This window comes from Crotalus tigris, unplaced genomic scaffold (assembly GCF_016545835.1).
Source record: "Crotalus tigris isolate CLP2741 ecotype Arizona unplaced genomic scaffold, ASM1654583v1 scf7180000024384.25900115:4084858, whole genome shotgun sequence".
Lineage (NCBI taxonomy): Eukaryota > Metazoa > Chordata > Lepidosauria > Squamata > Viperidae > Crotalus > Crotalus tigris.
Genome location: NW_024100554.1, coordinates 1,392,929 through 1,411,274, shown reverse-complemented (window position 1 = coordinate 1,411,274; position 18,346 = coordinate 1,392,929). Strand labels below are relative to the sequence as shown.

Below are 18,346 nucleotides of genomic sequence, written 5' to 3'. Positions count from 1 at the left end.
TTTTCCAGCCATTTAGTGTTGTGTCTACCTGTTGCATATTCACACTGGTTAAGGAAAGGAGAAAAAATATTCTGGACCCAGCTGTCTTAGAGGAATAGTTAGATAGCTTCATTAGACATTTGGAATACTTCAGAATAAAGCCTTAATGTTACATGTATACTTTAACCTAAACAAAACAAAACCTGCCATGTGTATGTATATGTGTAACAAAATCCCACCAAACACATCTTCTGGAGGAGTTATGGCAAACTGAAGAAAGCTCTGCCTCTTTGAACTGAAAACAGCCTCGACTGCAGCAAAGACCAAAGAATTAATGAATAGGTTTCCTTGGAACCTCTTTGGATAAGGAGAGGTTGGGAGATTGCTCACATGTGCTCTGGATGACTGCTCTTCATGAGGAAACTGCAGGAGAGGTTATTTGTAGGCTTGCGTGCCAGAAGGCAAGGAAGTTAGCAAACTTGCTCTGAACAGTGATAGAGACTTTTAAAAGACATTAGTTCACAAACCTCACTTTCTAATCAATTTCAGAAACTGTTCATAACTACTTTGTAAGCTATTAGAGACCTTCAGAACAATCTCTGAATACACTGCATGAGTTTGCCTCCATTCCTGAACAAAAGAAAATTTTAATCATAAGCTTAAAAATTTAAAGAATCTGAAATAAACTGCAAAAAGCTAAATAACATTTAGGGTTTTTTAATATTAAGGGTGTTTAAAGCTTTTAGAGATGCTATATTTAGTTATTCTAAACTGCTAGGATACAAAAATGCAGCAAATAAAGAAACAAGGAACATAGAAATAAATGTACCTGCTTGATCTGAAACCTTAGAAAAATGCTTTATGTTCCTGAATCACAGCCTCAGCAGGTAGGTATTTGTTCCCCCCCCCCTTACATAAGATATTGCAGAACTGCACTGATACAGGCATTATTTTAACTGCATCTTTTGCATTCACTGAAATGCATATGCCAGGCAGCATATCTTTAAAGGACTGATGTGACCGTTGACTGAAAACAAAATCAAAGTCTATTGTAGCAATGTAATCAAAATGGAGAACTAAAAATGGAAGATGTCAATGTAACATTTCTAACTAGATTTGAGTTGGAAGCCCTTTTTTGCATATCAACAAATCAACAGAAATTTGTCATTTCAGAAACTGCAGCTGTTTTCATTTACAGAAGCACAGAAATTGGTTTCAAGCCAATTGGGGAAAAACATTTTTGTCGTCTGTTGGCTTTAAAATGTCTAAACTAGTTCTGTTCAAACTTTTACAAAAGTACAAAAGGGATAATAATGCTGCTTTTTTCTAGAGTAGTAATGGAAATGCCAGGTTTTGGCCTGAGTTACACTTTATGGCTATAATAAGCTATCACAGAAATATAGACATAACTGTATCTGTATGATTATTGTACAACAATTCTATAAACAATTCAAAATGCACTGTTTAGAATCCTAGCTCATGGAAAACGTGTTTGCGATGGAATGCAAACATACACATCTATGTTTAAATAAAAAAAAAACAATTAGCTCAAATCTATGAGATGCTGTTACCGTTGTGCCTTTGATTAGAATCCATGAAGCACCACTTCCAAGCAGATTCTTACCTACTGGCCATATTCCACTCAAGTGCTGGATTCTGAGAATTTCTTTCATTCTCTGGCACTGCCCTGCTTTTACCATTTTCCTTTTCTGGCTTTAGCTGTTCCCACTGAGCAGTACCAATGTTGATGGACTGCAGGTCTATTTGGTACTGTCTATCTTCAACCTCTGAACCAGGATCTCGAAGAACTCCCAAATTCAGTGCTCTCCTATGATGGCAAAAATTACACAATTTCATTATTTTGTTGAAATTCAAAGCTGACTCAACAGTTTTAAGACAACAATAACATTAATTTATAAAGTTACTCTGAGATAAGAACCATTCACTTATCCATTTATTCTGTTGGGAGACTAATATTCTCACACAGCATCTGAATTTTCTGTAGTTATTCTATTTTCATTTTCATTTGTTTCCTTTCTTTTATTTCTTTTTTCCATGTCTAGTTTCCCCCCCAAATTATTCGTTATACTACCAAATAATGGTCTATCTCATGCCATACCTTCTCACTGTCTCATATTCTTAATTCTCTTAAATTATAAATAATAAAATAAATCATGATTTTAGATTTATATCATTCTTTGTTATATGTACATATTAAAATACATATTCAAAAGAAACAGATCTTTTTTCTAAATAGGTAGCTATCATTCTTGGATCTCCAGATGGAGCAGAGTAGGTGAATTACACACAAGGAAATGAAGATGAGAACTATTTTTCCATCCCCTTTCTCCAACCTTCACAGACATGCAACATATTTATTTTATTTCATTTCATTTCATTTGCTAATATACATGTTTTATCATTTATGCTTCTTATAAGTTGAATAAAATGAATTATAAATTTGAAAAGCATAAAAACTTTGATGTAAAGTTCTGTACTAAAGATGATCATATTATTGCTAAGATTTATAAACTTTACTGAACTGGAAACAGGGGACAACGAAGTTAAAGACTATTATGATAAAAATGTCATGGTTCCGGCTTCCGGTGGATCAGCTGGCTGGCGATGGCGGCTACTTTGTAGCCGTCCTCCTGAGAAAGTGTAAGAACAGCAGAGAACAGCAGTTATCAGCTGTCCCGCTGTTCAAAACCTCCTTCCCGGGCAAAGGGGGGGAGGGGAGTATCACCTGAATAGTGGTAGAACCTCTGAAAACCCCTTTGAAGTTTTTTTTGGGGGGTGTAAAGAGAGTTCCCACGGAGTTCAGGCTGCCTCCGCTTCTCAGCTGTCTTTGTCTCTAGGGACAAAGCAAGGCGCCGCTCCCACCTCCGTGCTTAGAGAGATCTGGTGAGCTATTTTAAAAGCGGACAGAGCTGGATAAAGGATTCTTTTTTTTAATTTTATCTGGATTTTTATTTTTAAAGAGTGAAAAATGTCATGGTTCCGGCAGATGAAACCCTTCAAAAGAACTTCAAGGCGTAAGGGCCTGGGCAACTCGCTGCTCGATGTCCCTGAAGCATTGGATCGATGGGCCTGTAGGTAGTTTGGGGTTTTCAGTGACCACAGCGGTTGGGGGCTTTTAGGAGGGATGGCGGCTGTTTGGGTTGATCTGGCCTCGGCCCAGCTTCTTGCAGTGGTGGCTTTTTATGGCGGGCAAGCTGGATGTCCAGCCTTACTGCTGCCTGGTACCATTCTTGCAATTGATTAAGGACCACTCGATAGACATAAGCCTGGGAGAGGTGATCATCCACTCCCTCCTTGAAGTGATGAACTAGAAATTGCTTGGGCCACCTCTCTATTCAGCCGGCTAGCTTGCAAAACTCTCCCACATATTCCAGTGCAAGCCTGCCATCTTGTCTTATCTTATGAATTTGCTCCTCCGCTTTGAGAGCTATGGATGGGTCCTCAAACCTTACTCTCAGTCCTAGGAGGAAGAGGTGAAGGTCCCCCAACTCAGGTGCTTGCTTGTTGTATATATTGTTCAGCCACTCGGATACTTCCCCAAGTTGGTCACAACCACGTCAACCATAGCGGCTGGGTTCGGGTAGAAATAGGCACAGCGGTTCATGTGGGAATGCACTTGGTCGAGGAAGAAGATCAGCTTCTCTGGGTCTCCATGAAAAGTTGCTCTATGTGGTGGTGCCATCAACGGTTGCTGCAGTCCCCAGTGAGCCTGCATTCCCGGTGGTTGCTGGCCTCCGTACTGTGGATATTGCACTCCCAATGGTTGCTGGCCTCCCCATGGTGGCTATGGCATCCTCAGTTGCTGCAGGATCCCCAGTGGTTGGAATATGTTCGGGGGCTGTGGCCACCCCATTGCTGTTGCTGCACTGCCGGCGGCTGCTGTCCCGCCGGTCCCTCCAGTGGCTGTGGCATCCCCGATTGATATAGGAGCCCAATGGCCTTAGTGGCTGCTGAAGTGACACCCCTAGTTGCTGCAGGCCTCCCAGTGGCTGCTGCACATTCGGGGGCTATTGCCACCTCCCACTGCTGCTGACCTACGGGCAGTTGTGGCATCCCCGATTGTTGTAGGCCCCCCTTCAAACCCAGCGGTGGTTGTTGCGGGATTCCCAGTGGTTGCGGACCCCTCACCAGTTGCTGCACGTTCAGAGACAGCGGCCAGCCTCATTGCTGCTGCTGCGCTCCCAACGGTTGTGGACCCCCTGGTGGCTGTATCATCCCTGGTTGCAGTAAGGCCCCCATCTGCTGCTGCAAATTTGGGGGCTGCAGCCAGCCCCAATGCTGTTGCTGCACCATCAGTGGCTGTTGGCCTGCCTGCTGTGGGGGCTGTGGCATCCCCCACTGCTGTAGAGGTCTCGGGCTGGGTGGCCGGTAGGCACATTGATCTGGGCTTTCGGTGTCTTGTCTCGCTGGTGGTGATCTGGGCTTCTGAAGGGGTGACAGCGATCCGGGCTGCCATGTCTGGAATGGCGACTGGGGCTGTTCCTCTCTGCGGGGCTGGAAGCTATTGTAGGTGGCTTCGTGGATGGGGAAGCTGCTTGCCCCATTCAGGTGGGGCTGCATGAGTTGGTGACTGCCCTGCCGATCATCATGATCGATCGCATATGGAGAACGGGAAGGTTGTTCCCCACTTCTTATCTCTAGTTCCTCAAATCTCTCCATCAACTTCTCCACTGATTACGGACTGCAGACAGGTACTTCCACTCACCAGAGTCCTCAGCGGTAATCAATTTCACGACTCTCCATCGGTCCAGGGAATGCGACTTGCAAGAAGCTCCTCTTCGCAGCTCGACCTCGTCCACCTTTGAAGCACTTGATTGTGGCAAGGCCGTCTTGAGGTGTCTGGAATCTCCACTGGGTAGGTTCTAGTCCAATGACCAGATCAGTTGTTCTCACAGCTTGGGTCTTGCCCCCATCTGGGAGACCTGAAAAGATTCCTTCTTTGCCAGCGTGCTGGCCTGCGCTCCCTCCTCTGAGGCAGCAGCCACTATCGGGCTGCTGGTTTCAAGCGCCCCTTCCTTTTCCACGTTGAGTTCTTTCCTGAATCTTTGTTGGTCTATCCCTCGACTCTAGGGACAGCGACTGGAGCTCGGGACCCCAGGATTGATAGGTAAAAAGTGTAGTTTTGGAGTTAACGTCATGGTTCCAACAGATGAAACTCTTCAAAAGAACTTCAAGGCATTGTTCACCTTAAAGAATCTTTTATTTGGGAAACAAAGTATCAGCACTACATAGTTGAACCCAAAAACTAAATTCCCCTCCCCTGGATACAAAGTAACAAAGTACAATTCCCACCCCCAATAAACAGTCATAAAGCACATTCCCCAATTAGCTTGAAGTGCGGGCTTTCTCTCCAGCTTGCCAAAACATTATCAGCTCAGGACCCAGTTTGTCCTTGGATTCCCACGGCAGAGTTATTATTATTATGACTAACTGAAGTCTCATCCCAATCCCCCCTCCCAGCACCAACTAATTCTGAAAACATAGACAAAATGGCTACATTTTCATCTGTTGTCAAAGCAAGAACATCCAATGTTAGCAGCGTTGACAAAAACAGGCGAAAAAGTGGATATAATCTTTAGTTGAACTAATGGGACAGTATATAGAAGAAAGGATTGAATTATATAATCTTAAAGAGAACTTTTATAAAATGATGTATTGGTAATACAACACCAGATAAATTGTTAAAAATGTATAAGAAAATTTCAAATTCACGTTTATTGCTATAAAGAAGGATCCAGTTTTTATCTCTTAGTATCTCCAACTAATAGTGAGTAAGACTGATACCAAAGCTGCAATCAATCATAGGTTGTCTCCTGTTGTGGAAATTGGTCTCTTACTGACTAGGTCAAAAAATTATGCGTATATTTTATTATTAAGGGCTAGGTAAAGAAGTTTCCTTATGTGTTATCTTCCTTATAGTAATCCTTTGTTGAAGATCTTGGCACTTCATTAAACATTAATGTCATAGCCCCATACAATCAGCTAAAATTTAAAACTTTAGCTGATTGCATTTTTGCATTAGTATATAATAACTAGACAATAAATGACTAAAACTTCTCTAAACTTTTTTTTCCCGCCATCCTATAAGATCTTTGTCCTCTTTATTGCAGGTGGCATCAAAGGATAAATTGAAAGTCTACCATAGTTGGTAAATAACAAAGTAATGAAATACAGTCAAAGAAGACCTTAAGCATGTAACCGGAAACATAACTTTAATGTTTTCCTTTTTAAATTGATTTAGTCTGGGTCAGGCATTTTGTATGTTTATACAAGAAACAGCTCATGTTGAATCAGTTACTATTCATTGCTGAATAAGCATAATTCAGAGGCTTATTGTAAGAAATTCATCATGTATTCCCTTACAGTCCACTGGAGAATTATAAAAGGCTATAGAAAGCAGGTAAAAAAGCCTCCAAACAAAAATATGTTTAAAAGTTATGAGTAATAGTACTATATGATATAATCATATTTAATGTAAAAACTTTTACACCTTTATCTACTTTCCAAAATCAGATATTATAGATGGTTATAACATTTAGCTCTCAATATTATGCTTTGAAGTTTACATCCAAGGAAACAGTTTTTCTTGGGTTAACATGCTTTTTAAAGGTTTTTATAAAGATAAAATATCAATATATTGTAAACTGCTCTTAACAAAGGATCCAAAGAGCAGGTGTTCATATTCTGTGTGTTCAACTATTTTGTGTGTTCATCCATTCAAGTTACTAGGTGAAAGAAACATTCAAAAAGAAAAAGCTGTTGGCATACATATTTTTCTTCCCATTTTCTTTTTCATGCGGTTCTGTGTATAAGAGCCAAAACATTACTTCAACTTAAAGCACCTCTGAAAACATATTTTGGCCTTTAAAAATAACCTAGTTTATGAAATATGGAAAAGACCACAAAACACTAATTTTCTCTTCGGCAAAGTAATGGAATCTGCCTACACAGAATTTTAATAATAATAACTTAAAAAGAAAGTTTAAGATTTGGTTTCAGCTTCCTCACATGAAGATGACAAGCACAAGTTATGTTTGACATTGATTGATTGACTGATTAAACCAATCTCCCCACATATTTTAAGACAGGTGACATGACCAGCCATGAAATTCTCAATTTGAACTGAGATCATTGTACTGCCAAGGGATTTTTAACTCCTCTTTTTTTTTCTTAATTAGTACTGTATCCATAGCTTTAAACTATTGTCCATTTAAGCAAAATTTACAAATACCTAAATCTTATTCTTATGGAAAAATAACATATCATATAAGATGTGAAACAGAAAAAGTCAGGTGCCCAAAGTTAATGTGCCAAAAGAAATGCAACCCTTCGTATCCAATTGGATCCTTACTTAACCCCTTTATACAAAACTAATTAATAAAAATGACAACAGGTATGGTTCTATGCAAAGTATAAGTCTCAAGCATCTTTATACACGATCTTTTTTATAAAAAAAATAAAAAAATGAAGTCTAAAGGATTTCTTAAAACATGTTTATTTGCCTAGAAAAATCATAAAAAAAAAAAAACCCTGGAACTGCCTTGCATTGTTGAGGGTAGAAATGGTAGCAGGTAGCAATGCAGTAGATATTTTGAAACTATATCTATCCTCATTGACAACCAACTTTATGAAATTGCATGCTTCTCCAAGAATACATAAAATATCCAAATTTTTAGCTTTCCCCATAACCCTAAAGATTTGGACTCCCCAATCTAGAGATTAGTTGCTAATAGTTGTAGTTGTTAGGGATAGTTTTGTGTTGTTCATTTTATTAATTGTATTTTTATTGATCAATTACTGAAATAAAGTTCTGTGTTTATGCATATTTTCAAGATGTAACATATTCAATTTATGATAAAATTCATATTCTAAGCCTTTATTGATGATACAGTTTGATTTGGAAATCACATGAAACTCAAGCTCATGTGGCAGCAGCTCCACATGAAAACAAACCAACAAACTCATTCATTAGCCAAGAAAATTCATGCTGCCAATTAACTGTGTCTTACAGTGGAAACCAATATGCATAGTGGATTGATATGCATACAATGCCTGAAAAACTTGTAGGTTGTTTCAAAAACTGGTAAGTGGTGAATTTGCTCTGCGAAATAGCATAAAGATTCTTAATGCACAAGGAATCCTGGGAAAGTCTAACTTAAAATATTAAAATATGGTACTTTTAAGAATAATTCCAAGCTTTTGCAAGTCATGTAAATACTAGATACAGTGTCTAATTTAAATTATCAGATGCTTCTAGTATTCCCTCCCAAAAATGAAATTATCTTTAAAAACCAAAGGAAACCTTCCCATAAAATTTAATAAAGCAATCAGCTTAAGGGCAAGACGATAACCCTTTCATTATAACAGTGGCAGCTTAATACCACTTATAATGTTTGTTTTCCATTTAAGACGGTCAGCATAATGAAATGGACCACAGCCTGGTCAAAACTGACTGTAGGACATGGATCCTATGAAAGCCACTGAACACATGAAAGGAATTACAGTAGACCACACATCAAACGTTTGGGCCTTGGTGCTTCCTTCCTCTTATCCTAGTGGCAGGAAATGCACTACATATCCCGTGAGGTGACCAGACATTTAAAAGTAGTGCCTTGTTCCAAAAGCTCTGTGTACAATAATTTACCACAAATAAGCAGAAGACTGTTTTCCACTGCAGTTGTCTTCTAGACTTGTAACTGGAGCACAATAGTGGGAACAAAGGTAAAGTATGTTAACTCTACAATGTATTTTCAATCTGTCTGAGGGGGAAATAAGAAAACCCCGATTTCTGAAAAGTTTTTATTATGTGAATGTGTACAATCTGCCTGTTATTATTTATTAAAGTGGCCTATGTCTTCTTCAAATGCCTCAGGTAAAAGACTGGCAAATCAGGTTATGTGTATGATTTTTTTAAAAAAATGATTATATGACAAAAAGTTTGATTTGCTTTTAAGCCTATTCTTACATGCATAACATATTCTAAATCAGTCTGTAAATGAGGAAGTGAATAATTCTAAATGCATGCAAAATGTTTGGATGACCAGCCAGGAAATATAACTTTACTAAACAGACTCAAAAACATGGATAGAGGAAATAGAGGTTAGCAATTGTAACAAATTGTGCCAAAATAAAATGTAATGAAGTAATGCATTCTTTATGGATTTGCATTCTGTGTGAAAATTTTAGTTCAGAACATAACATTGCTTGCCAGTAATAGGAGACCAGGGTTTGGTTTTCCCAAACTTCATACAAACATTTGGCTTAGTGCGAAATTGAGTAAACAGACTCCTTCTGATTCTCTATTAATATTAATCTGGTCATAGGTGGTAGTCACAGGCTTGCTTCAGATTGTTTGTTTAGTGGTACAATACCTCAGCCTTATCAGGTGCTGTATATATATTCACCTGGAAGTTCTGAGGTTAAGTTTCACTGAACATGAGCTTCGTGTTTACTGAGAAGTAATTATTTTTATGTAAGATGAAAGACAGAACATTCACAGTGCGTTTGATAAGTTGACATGGGACAGGAATTCTTTTTCACTGTTGTGTCAATTTATCAAACCATATGTGGATATCAATCAAATCCTCTATTAAGCACAATTAACTAATTTCAAAAGCTAAGGAATAACTCATATGATAACTAGCATGCTTTCCACTTACATTAAATATATGATATGTACACCATGTTGTTCTTTTATATTGCTGCACTGCTCAAATATTATATATTTAAATATTATAGAAGAAAAAATCTCAGGTGGGTTATTATTCAACAGTTGCCTCCTAAAATGACAAAACTGCTGCTATATTTAATATATTTTTAATGGAAGAAATATGGTATATTTCATAAATTATTTATTTAAATCCATTTTGTCAGCATTACCTTAGAAATTGTATATTTTTACTATATATGGTATCTTAGTATTAAAATATGAGGACATTTCATGTTTCATGCTGACATACACATAATATTACTTTGTGATAAAAAATGGGTTTTCTAAAAATGACTATTAAAAATATCTGTCACATAGTATTCCTGTAAGTGTTTATCTTTATTTTTCACCTTATCACAAGAAACCTGTGGGGTCCTCACCTACATCAATCAAGTATTCTTGCCAAAGCTGAAATTCAAGACTGTTTTATTCATAGAATCAACATTTGCTCTTTGTTTAAAGACAAGGTTCAACTAATTCTTGTTCTAAATCAGTGAAATATTAACTAAGAACAACTATACTCAACATATTAATGGTAAATAAATATTTTATTCTTACTTGCTTTTAAACATGATAAAGAATTTCTGTATTTATATGCTGTTCTTCTTTTCTAAGTCTGTGTTCTGAGTATTTTAGATGTATAGACATTTTATAAACTAAAGTCCAAGCTTGAGTCTTTCTCAAGTAAAATATTTCAGGAATACAAAGTGAATTTCTCCACTGATCCCCCTAACACTTGTTGCTCAGCTGAAATTTAATAGAATGAAGAGTTTATTATTTCCAATAGGTAAAGGCATCTGTAAAAAAATGGTAATTTATCTAAAGATGCTACTTAGATGTCAAAATGTATAAACTCATAGTTGTTTCAGAAAAATAAACTCTGTGTTCTCACTGTTATATTTCTTCTCTTCATTTCTAATAAAAATACTATGAATTCATAGACATAAGTCCTTTGCACAAAACTGGACATTGGGGACAAGAAATCTCCACTCAGATAAAAAAGTTAGTATAAAACAAAAGAAAAGGAGAGGGAAAGAACTGGCAATCAAGCATTATAAAAAATGAATATATGGTCTAATAAAAAAATTGTAGGCAACAGATCTTCGAATATATTTTCAAAGATTTACTTTTTTTCTGTTGCGCTAAATTCTGTAAGCTATTAGGAAATGAAAACATAGCAATAATTTCCTAAAGCCACATGGAAATTGATACTTCTTAAAAATATTTGTATACTATTGTTTATATAAACCATTTGATCTTGATCTTTTGTTTTAAAGCATTATCATTTTAATGTTTCAGATATGGTCCATGGTTTCAACAGAGGAAATTATTTAACCTAAATAAAAAAGAAAGAGTAATAATACCACTTTCAACTATTTAATGAGATCAGGCTAAGGTCTGTTAATATATTTATTGTGTAAGGCAGAGCTATAGCAATGAGACAATTCATTGGAAAAAATAATGTTCAAATTTGTGCATGCTTTTTAAAAATGTCCTATTAATTGAGTAATAGTTGTTTAAGAATTAAGAACATTACACACACACACACACACACACACACACACACACACAATCTGATTTTTAAGAAAGAAATCTCTTCTCTTGTTTCTCAGAAGAAAAAACCCTAAGTCAGGGTTGATCATCCTGAAGCTCATGGGATGCATAGATTCTCCATTTGCTGTTCCCAAGGTCACATGTCCAAAGTTTACTTTTTTACCATTTTTACAACAGTTTCCCTCTGAGAGGTCTCCAACTCACACTTTTATACCCCTCCAACGTTGGGACTAAACATCTAGCCTCACCCAGTCTAATGATGTCATACTATCAAAAAACAGCTTCATTCATGTAAATGAATGGGAAAAGAATATACTTACACATATATGTAACAAAAGAATGGTTAGGTGAGTAAGCATAAACCTGCTGATTCCAATTCATCCAAAATAGGCCCTAAAACACAAACTGCTCTAAGTAGCTTGAGGTAACATTCTGAATACAAGAACTCCGTTGTTTTGCTGGATTGGCTAGTTAATACTTTAGCTGGCCAGAAAAATGAGCACCTTATCACTTTATTTATTTTATCTAGCAAAACCTCTGATGATTGGAGGATTTCCAGTACTGGGCAGAACAATGTAGTTTGGGGATGCTTCTAGAATTATTACTGTCATTGGAATTCTTATGTAGAACTAACAATTTCTATATTACCTTTTTGTTGCTGATATGCCAATTATGCCCTTTCCTACCCCAGTAGCCTCATATTTAGATTGCAGATAGTCCTTGACGTATAACCGTAATGGATCCTTACTGTTGTAAGTTGTGACAGTTGTAAAGTGGGTCATCACATGACCAATCTGATTTTAGACTTTCTTGCAGTGATAATTAAGCAAAAGCTGCAGTTATTAAGCAAACCCATTGTTTGCTTTGCAAAGTTCTCGTCAAAAACTGTAAGTAAACATTAGTTTCTGTTAAAAAACATAATAAATCACAGTCAAGTGATCCTGGGATGCTGCAAATGGCCATAAATGCAGGCTGGTTGCCAAGAGCCCAAAATGCTGTCATATGACTGGAAGAGTGGTCACCAGAACTTAGAAACTGGGTCATAAATATATTTTGGGCGGTCTATTGCAACATGACGGTCATAACTTGAGGATTGCCTATATTGTAACTGACTCTTTATGGGCTACCCTTGCTCTTGGTCCAAATGTTGCAACAATCTATGACCAAAATATCTGAGAAACTGCTGTTGATTGAAGACTATCAATGGAGATTATACTGCATATATTAAGAAATGCAAGGTGTTACCTTCTTTTTATTTGTAGATAGGACATCTTTATGGTAATGTCTCTACTCTGGAATATTCTGCCTTTTGAAATTTATGAAGAGCTTACTATAATTCCTATTAAACACCATTGAAAACTCATATTTTCATCTACATATATTTAAAGCAATAAAGATTTCTGTTTCATTTTTAGTCTCTCCTGCCCATGTTTTAAAACAACTGTGCTATTTTATATTATGCTCATACTACTGCTTGTTTTGTTTTTTAATTATTGCATTATAACTGGTTGCGAATGCACTATAATTATTTATTTAATTAATTAAAGCAATAACTGTTTATGGCTATTTCACTTCAAATAAATGCAATGAGATATCGTAATGGTACTTTGCAACAGGTATAGTTAAAGCAGAATTAAGAAAATTGGCATTTTTGTGGTTTTTCCTACACTGAAATACTTTCTATATAAATCAATTCTAATGTCTCAAATGTCTCCTAAATGGATTAATTTAAATTACAATGTAAACTGATGTATTTTAAATGAATGTTATTACAATCCACAAAAACATTGTGCATCTCTGCTTTTCCTCCATTTTCTTTTACAATGAAGCAAGAAGCTAAGAATGAAGCTAATAACAGTCCTGGCCACTAGCCTGAATTTTCCATATGAAACCATCTAGGGCCTCTATAAGTTAAACTACCTATGTCACTTGCAAGTAACCATATCAAGCACCAGCACAATACTACTTTCTTGATATGTTGTGAATTTTCTCATTTGTGAAGATCCAGATTGAATCCATCTGAAAAGTATATTCACTTCATAATTCAATTCAGGAATTTTTTTGATACTTTTGTTTTTAGCTATTGTCATATAGTATTTTAAGATCCTGACTTGTAACACACTATTTTATGAAGATAACACAATGTGCTTTGTTGAAATGCACCAATGGGCTGTCTATTAATTCCGTGCACTCTTGTTTTTCTTGTACTGTTGTTTCCATTTGATAAACACAGTTTGAACTTGCTAGGATTATCATTTCATTTTTTCCTTAGAGCAGTGGTTCTCAACCTTTTTAATGCCACAACCCCCAACCGGTTGAAAGTCGAGGACTACTCAACCAGTCGTAAGTCGAGGACTACTCAACTGGTGCAGCAGGTTTTTAGAATGGGACTTTTGGTGGGCTCAGCAGGGCAGAGACAGCCTGGACAATTCCTATTGGCTTTTGAAAGCCAATAGAATTAGACTCTATTCAAGAGAGTCTATTCTATTGGCTTTCAAAAGCCAATAGAATAAAAGGGAGTAGCACAGCTAAGGAAAAGGGGGAAAAATGGCGGACTGTGTTGTTTGGTGACCCCCGTGAAATGGTCATTCGACCCCAAATGGGATCCCGACCCACAGGTTGAGAACCACTGCCTTAGAGGATCAGTCATAAAAAGCTAAAAAAAATCATAGATAAATCACAAAATCACAAACATTTCTAATGTTTGTTTTTCTTATTTACAAAGAGAGATTTAAGAGATTATTGAAAAGACAATAAGGAATCCTCTTCTTCCTTCTTCATTATGCAATATTCAGATAAGTTCAAACATATGTGATTTCATGTTAATTCAAATTTATCTGTCTGCAGTGAAAATTGTGTAATAATTTTTGTAGCATTTTTAACACCGCAAGGCAAACTATGATGTATCCTAAGGTAATATAATAGCCCAAAATAAAAGCACATCTGTCAGCTGAAAACCCCATGGACAAAAATACAAATACACATATGCACATATTAGCTGGCCAGGAAAGAACCTCACTGAAAAATTGTTACATTTATTGAGATGTTTTGTAGTCTAAAATATATATTGTAATTGACTGAAATTGGGGGACAATTACATGGATCAATGGATTAAAATATATTTATTCTGCGTAAAATTTGCAATGAAAAATATATCTTATGTAGATACTAATAACTAATTCATGAATAAAGTTGAATAAAGAGGAAGATTTTCAGTTTGATGGAATCAATAATAGGATATTACATTAATTAATAAGCTACTTGAAATAAGGTAAGAATAGTGAAGAGAGATATCCTAAAATGTGCAAAGATTTTAGAAAAAATGGGGAAGGAAGGAAGGAAGGAAGGAAGGAAGGAAGGAAGGAAGGAAGGAAGGAAGGAAGGAAGGAAGGAAGGAAAGATCATTCTTCCAGTGCATTTCAAGAGCTATAGTAAAAAAAAAATGGAATAGATAAAACTTAGTAGAGTCATCAGAGAGCCCACAACTATTGTTGAAATGAACTACAAGCTGTACACCTTCACAATAGATTAAGTTAAAAGTCTATCATAGAAATAAAATCTCTTTTAAATATTACAGTGAAATACTTTTAAAATTTTATTGAACCAATATATTGCATAATTTGCAATTTAGTCATAAGATGCGGAGTAAAAAAAAGGGAAACTAACTTTTCTGAAGGTGTTCTTTTTCTAGCAATAATATCTACTACAGCTATTATTTTTAAATATTGTTTTTAAACATATACATGTCAGCAAGGTATCCTTGAAATGAAATGATTAAAAAAAGTATTTTTAAAATTAGCAGGAAATTTAAGTACCATTTAGTGAAAAGTCAACTAAATGTAAAGAATCTAATCTAAAGGACCAAATGTGAAGTTATGCCACCATGTGATAAATTGGATACCAAAGTTCTGAAATACATGAGAACAGATTTCATTATAAAAGACAGTCAAAGAAATGTATGATATACTGGATGTATAGACAAAATACCAGAAATCATAACAGAGAGCACAAAAAAGGCAGGTCACTCAACAAAAAGAAAAGAAAAAGAAAGCATAAAGTAGATAACACATATTTTATAAGCACAGGATTAAATTAAAAGTTTCAGTATTTAATTAATTAGTTTAAGTAACTAAATGTACTATGTTGTTTTATGCTAAAAGAAACTCAAATTTCAGATAGAGCCTCTTTTTTGAGAGCACTTTTTTTCTTTGTGCATCACAGCAATATTCCGTACTGGTTTCAACTGAATCTACACAATCTGTCCCCAAGAGAGATAACTTCTTTAGTTCAGTTATATATTTACTGATGTATATAATTTTTAAATGTATTTTTATATTTATATTGAAATACAATAAATATTTAAAACGCAAATATTGGGATGCAAAGAAAGCAGATTAAAAAGGGGAGGGATGCCAAAAAAAGAGACCATTAAATTAAAAAAGAAAAGAAATCATAGTGAAAACAGAGAAAAATGGATTACATCCTTTCCTTCCCTTCCATTTGTATTTTCAGCCACAGCCATAGTTTATATATGTTAACTCTATATCAAATATTAGCAATTGTTAGTTTTTATTTAAGTCCTAAAAACCATATTTCAGATATTGAACTCTGTCTTGCTTTGTGACTTATTGTATGCAAGGCAATGTTTCTTGTTTGAACTTACTTGAATCTCACTAATGCATATGTACTGGCAACTTTTCTATTGTGTTCTCCAATCTCCCAGTATGATACTGCAGGCAAAACAAATTTTGATCTGGATACAAAACTATTCAGTTATTTCAATAAGGCAATATTCTAATGACATATATTTTTGTCTTGTTCAATTAGTTGTATTTATGATGTGAATTTGATCCCAGTTCCTCGTCTAACAAATTTCCATTAATCTAATGTAACAAGTGACATAATTTAAGGTTAAGGAATATAATTCTGCCTCCTTTCAACACACATATACACATCATATTAGGCATCACAGCCACATTCTCTCAATATGACATCAAAGCAGGGCAAGGCAAAAGATTATTCTTGTTGTATTTTGCATTAGTCTATTGTTAAAAGGTTGTTAAGAAACTTCATTCAGTTTCAAAGACAGCATTTAGATTATTGGCAGGGTACATGTTAACTTAATTAATTTAAAATAATGAAACTGACTCCCAAACTATTTTTTAACCCAATTCAAGGTTTTATCATCAAGGTTTATGGCTCTATGTAGCTGAAAGTTTCTTTTCTCTCATATTAATTTAAGTAAGAACATCTGGCCTGGGGACTCTCAGGGACTGGTGAAATCTTGAATTGGCTCCCTTGCTGATATAATCTCTTCTGTGTTTTATGCTTTTTTAACTTTTTAATTTGACTCCTTTTGACATGTCTATTGTTTTTTATATATTTTGTTGTACGCCACCCAGAATCACTTCTTGTGAGATAGGTGGCCATAGAAGTTTGATAAACAAACAAACCAACCAACCAACCAATCTTCCTTGGAGACTTTTGCCCAACTCATTCTGTCTTTGAAAAATAAGGTATGGATAAAGTGAGACAAACTGATTTCCCTTTAACATATTCCAATTCTGCAGTGCTTCCTTAGGGAGACTTTCACACTCAAGGATGTGTTTAGAGCCTAAATTAAGGGTAATCCAGTGGGGGTGGGGGGGAAATCTATTATTTCTGTCCAAAACATTAGCATATGTTAGTTTATTATAATATCAAATAAAATGTATGAATCAAGAACAGAATTAAATTTACTTTATGTTTACAATAGATAATTATTTAAAAACATGTGAAAACTGCTGTTGGCCCAAATAGCACAGCAATTCCTGCTTATTGATATTATAAATATACTGTAGTCTAAAACTTACAACTGGCATCCATGTAAGCAATGTACTCTTCCACCCTTTCAACAAACTTGGCATAGCAAACTAATAACCCCCATAAGAATCTGTCAATACAGAGACATGAAAATTTGTTTTGAAAACTTCTGCAAATTGAAACACAATTCTTTTTTTTTTTCTGGCAATATTTTTTCTTAAGCTCTAGTGCAGTGATGGAGAACCTTTTAGAGACTGAGTGCCCAAACTGCAACCCAAAACCCACTTTTGCATTGTCAAGTGCTGGGTGGGTGTGGCCAATTGGATGGGCGTGGCTCAGCAGACTGGGTAGGACTAAAAAGTTCAATCAATTCCAACTTTGCAAGATCTTTTTTTTCCTGTGAGAAGTTGAAACTGACTGATTGAACCTTTTTTTTTTGCACACGGCGACGGAGGCCTAAAGCAAAAAGGTTTTATAAAACCCAGCTGAAGGCGTAGGACTGGGGCGACAGTCCGCGTGCCCACAGAGAAGGCTCTGAGTGCCGCCTCTGGCACCCGTGCCATAGGTTCGCCACCACTGCTCTAGTGTAACTTTCTCAAGTTTAAATCATTAGTTAACATGAAGTTCTACAGTTAGTTCTTTCTATTTATTAAAGAATTTAACATTATCGGGGACCCATTCTGTATTATCATTCTAGTTTATCTATTTGAGAAGACTACAGTGCTTTTCCAATATGTTTACTTGTTTGAGAAAAATATTCCTGATTTAAATGGGACTCTGATTGACTCAATTCAACAACACACGATATGTAAGTATGAGACTAATTGACCAACCTATCTTAGCATACATTTTGGGAAAGTCCCCCATCTCCACTTCTCAGATAAAAGATAGAAAGTTATAAAGAATCTGTACAACTTAAGCCTTTAGAATGTCTGAGCAAAAGTAATACCTGTCATTTTTAAAGCTGTAAAATGTTTTAGTGTTGGAGAAAGATTTTGAAGGTTCTGACTTACTTCTATTGAAGTGTACTTTTCAAACACATGCACATACAAAAACATACACCACATCTGAGAAACAGACCAACAGGAAGCATAAGACACTTGTTCATCTGTATTTCTGTGACTTTTCTCACTTGGTATTATTTGCAACTATACTTTTATGTTTTCCAGCAATGCCAAACCTAGTAAAGATCATATATTATTTTTATCAGGTTGATTACATATGTTCTCCAGTTTTTCTCTTACTTATGATTAGTGTGGTTTTCACAAAGGCAGTGACACA

The 18,346-nt window shown here is 35.8% G+C and overlaps 1 protein-coding gene across 4 annotated transcripts in view; it reads right to left on the bottom strand.

The window, feature by feature from the left end:
• VPS13B (vacuolar protein sorting 13 homolog B) overlaps positions 1-18,346 on the bottom strand; it is a 317,155-nt gene that overhangs the window by 140,146 nt on the left and 158,663 nt on the right. For all 4 annotated transcript variants that reach the window (XM_039328885.1, XM_039328881.1, XM_039328884.1 and 1 more), the window contains exon 31: positions 1,604-1,807. In XM_039328885.1, coding sequence (XP_039184819.1) covers positions 1,604-1,807 — 204 coding nt within the window. The remainder of the gene's footprint in view (positions 1-1,603; positions 1,808-18,346) is intronic.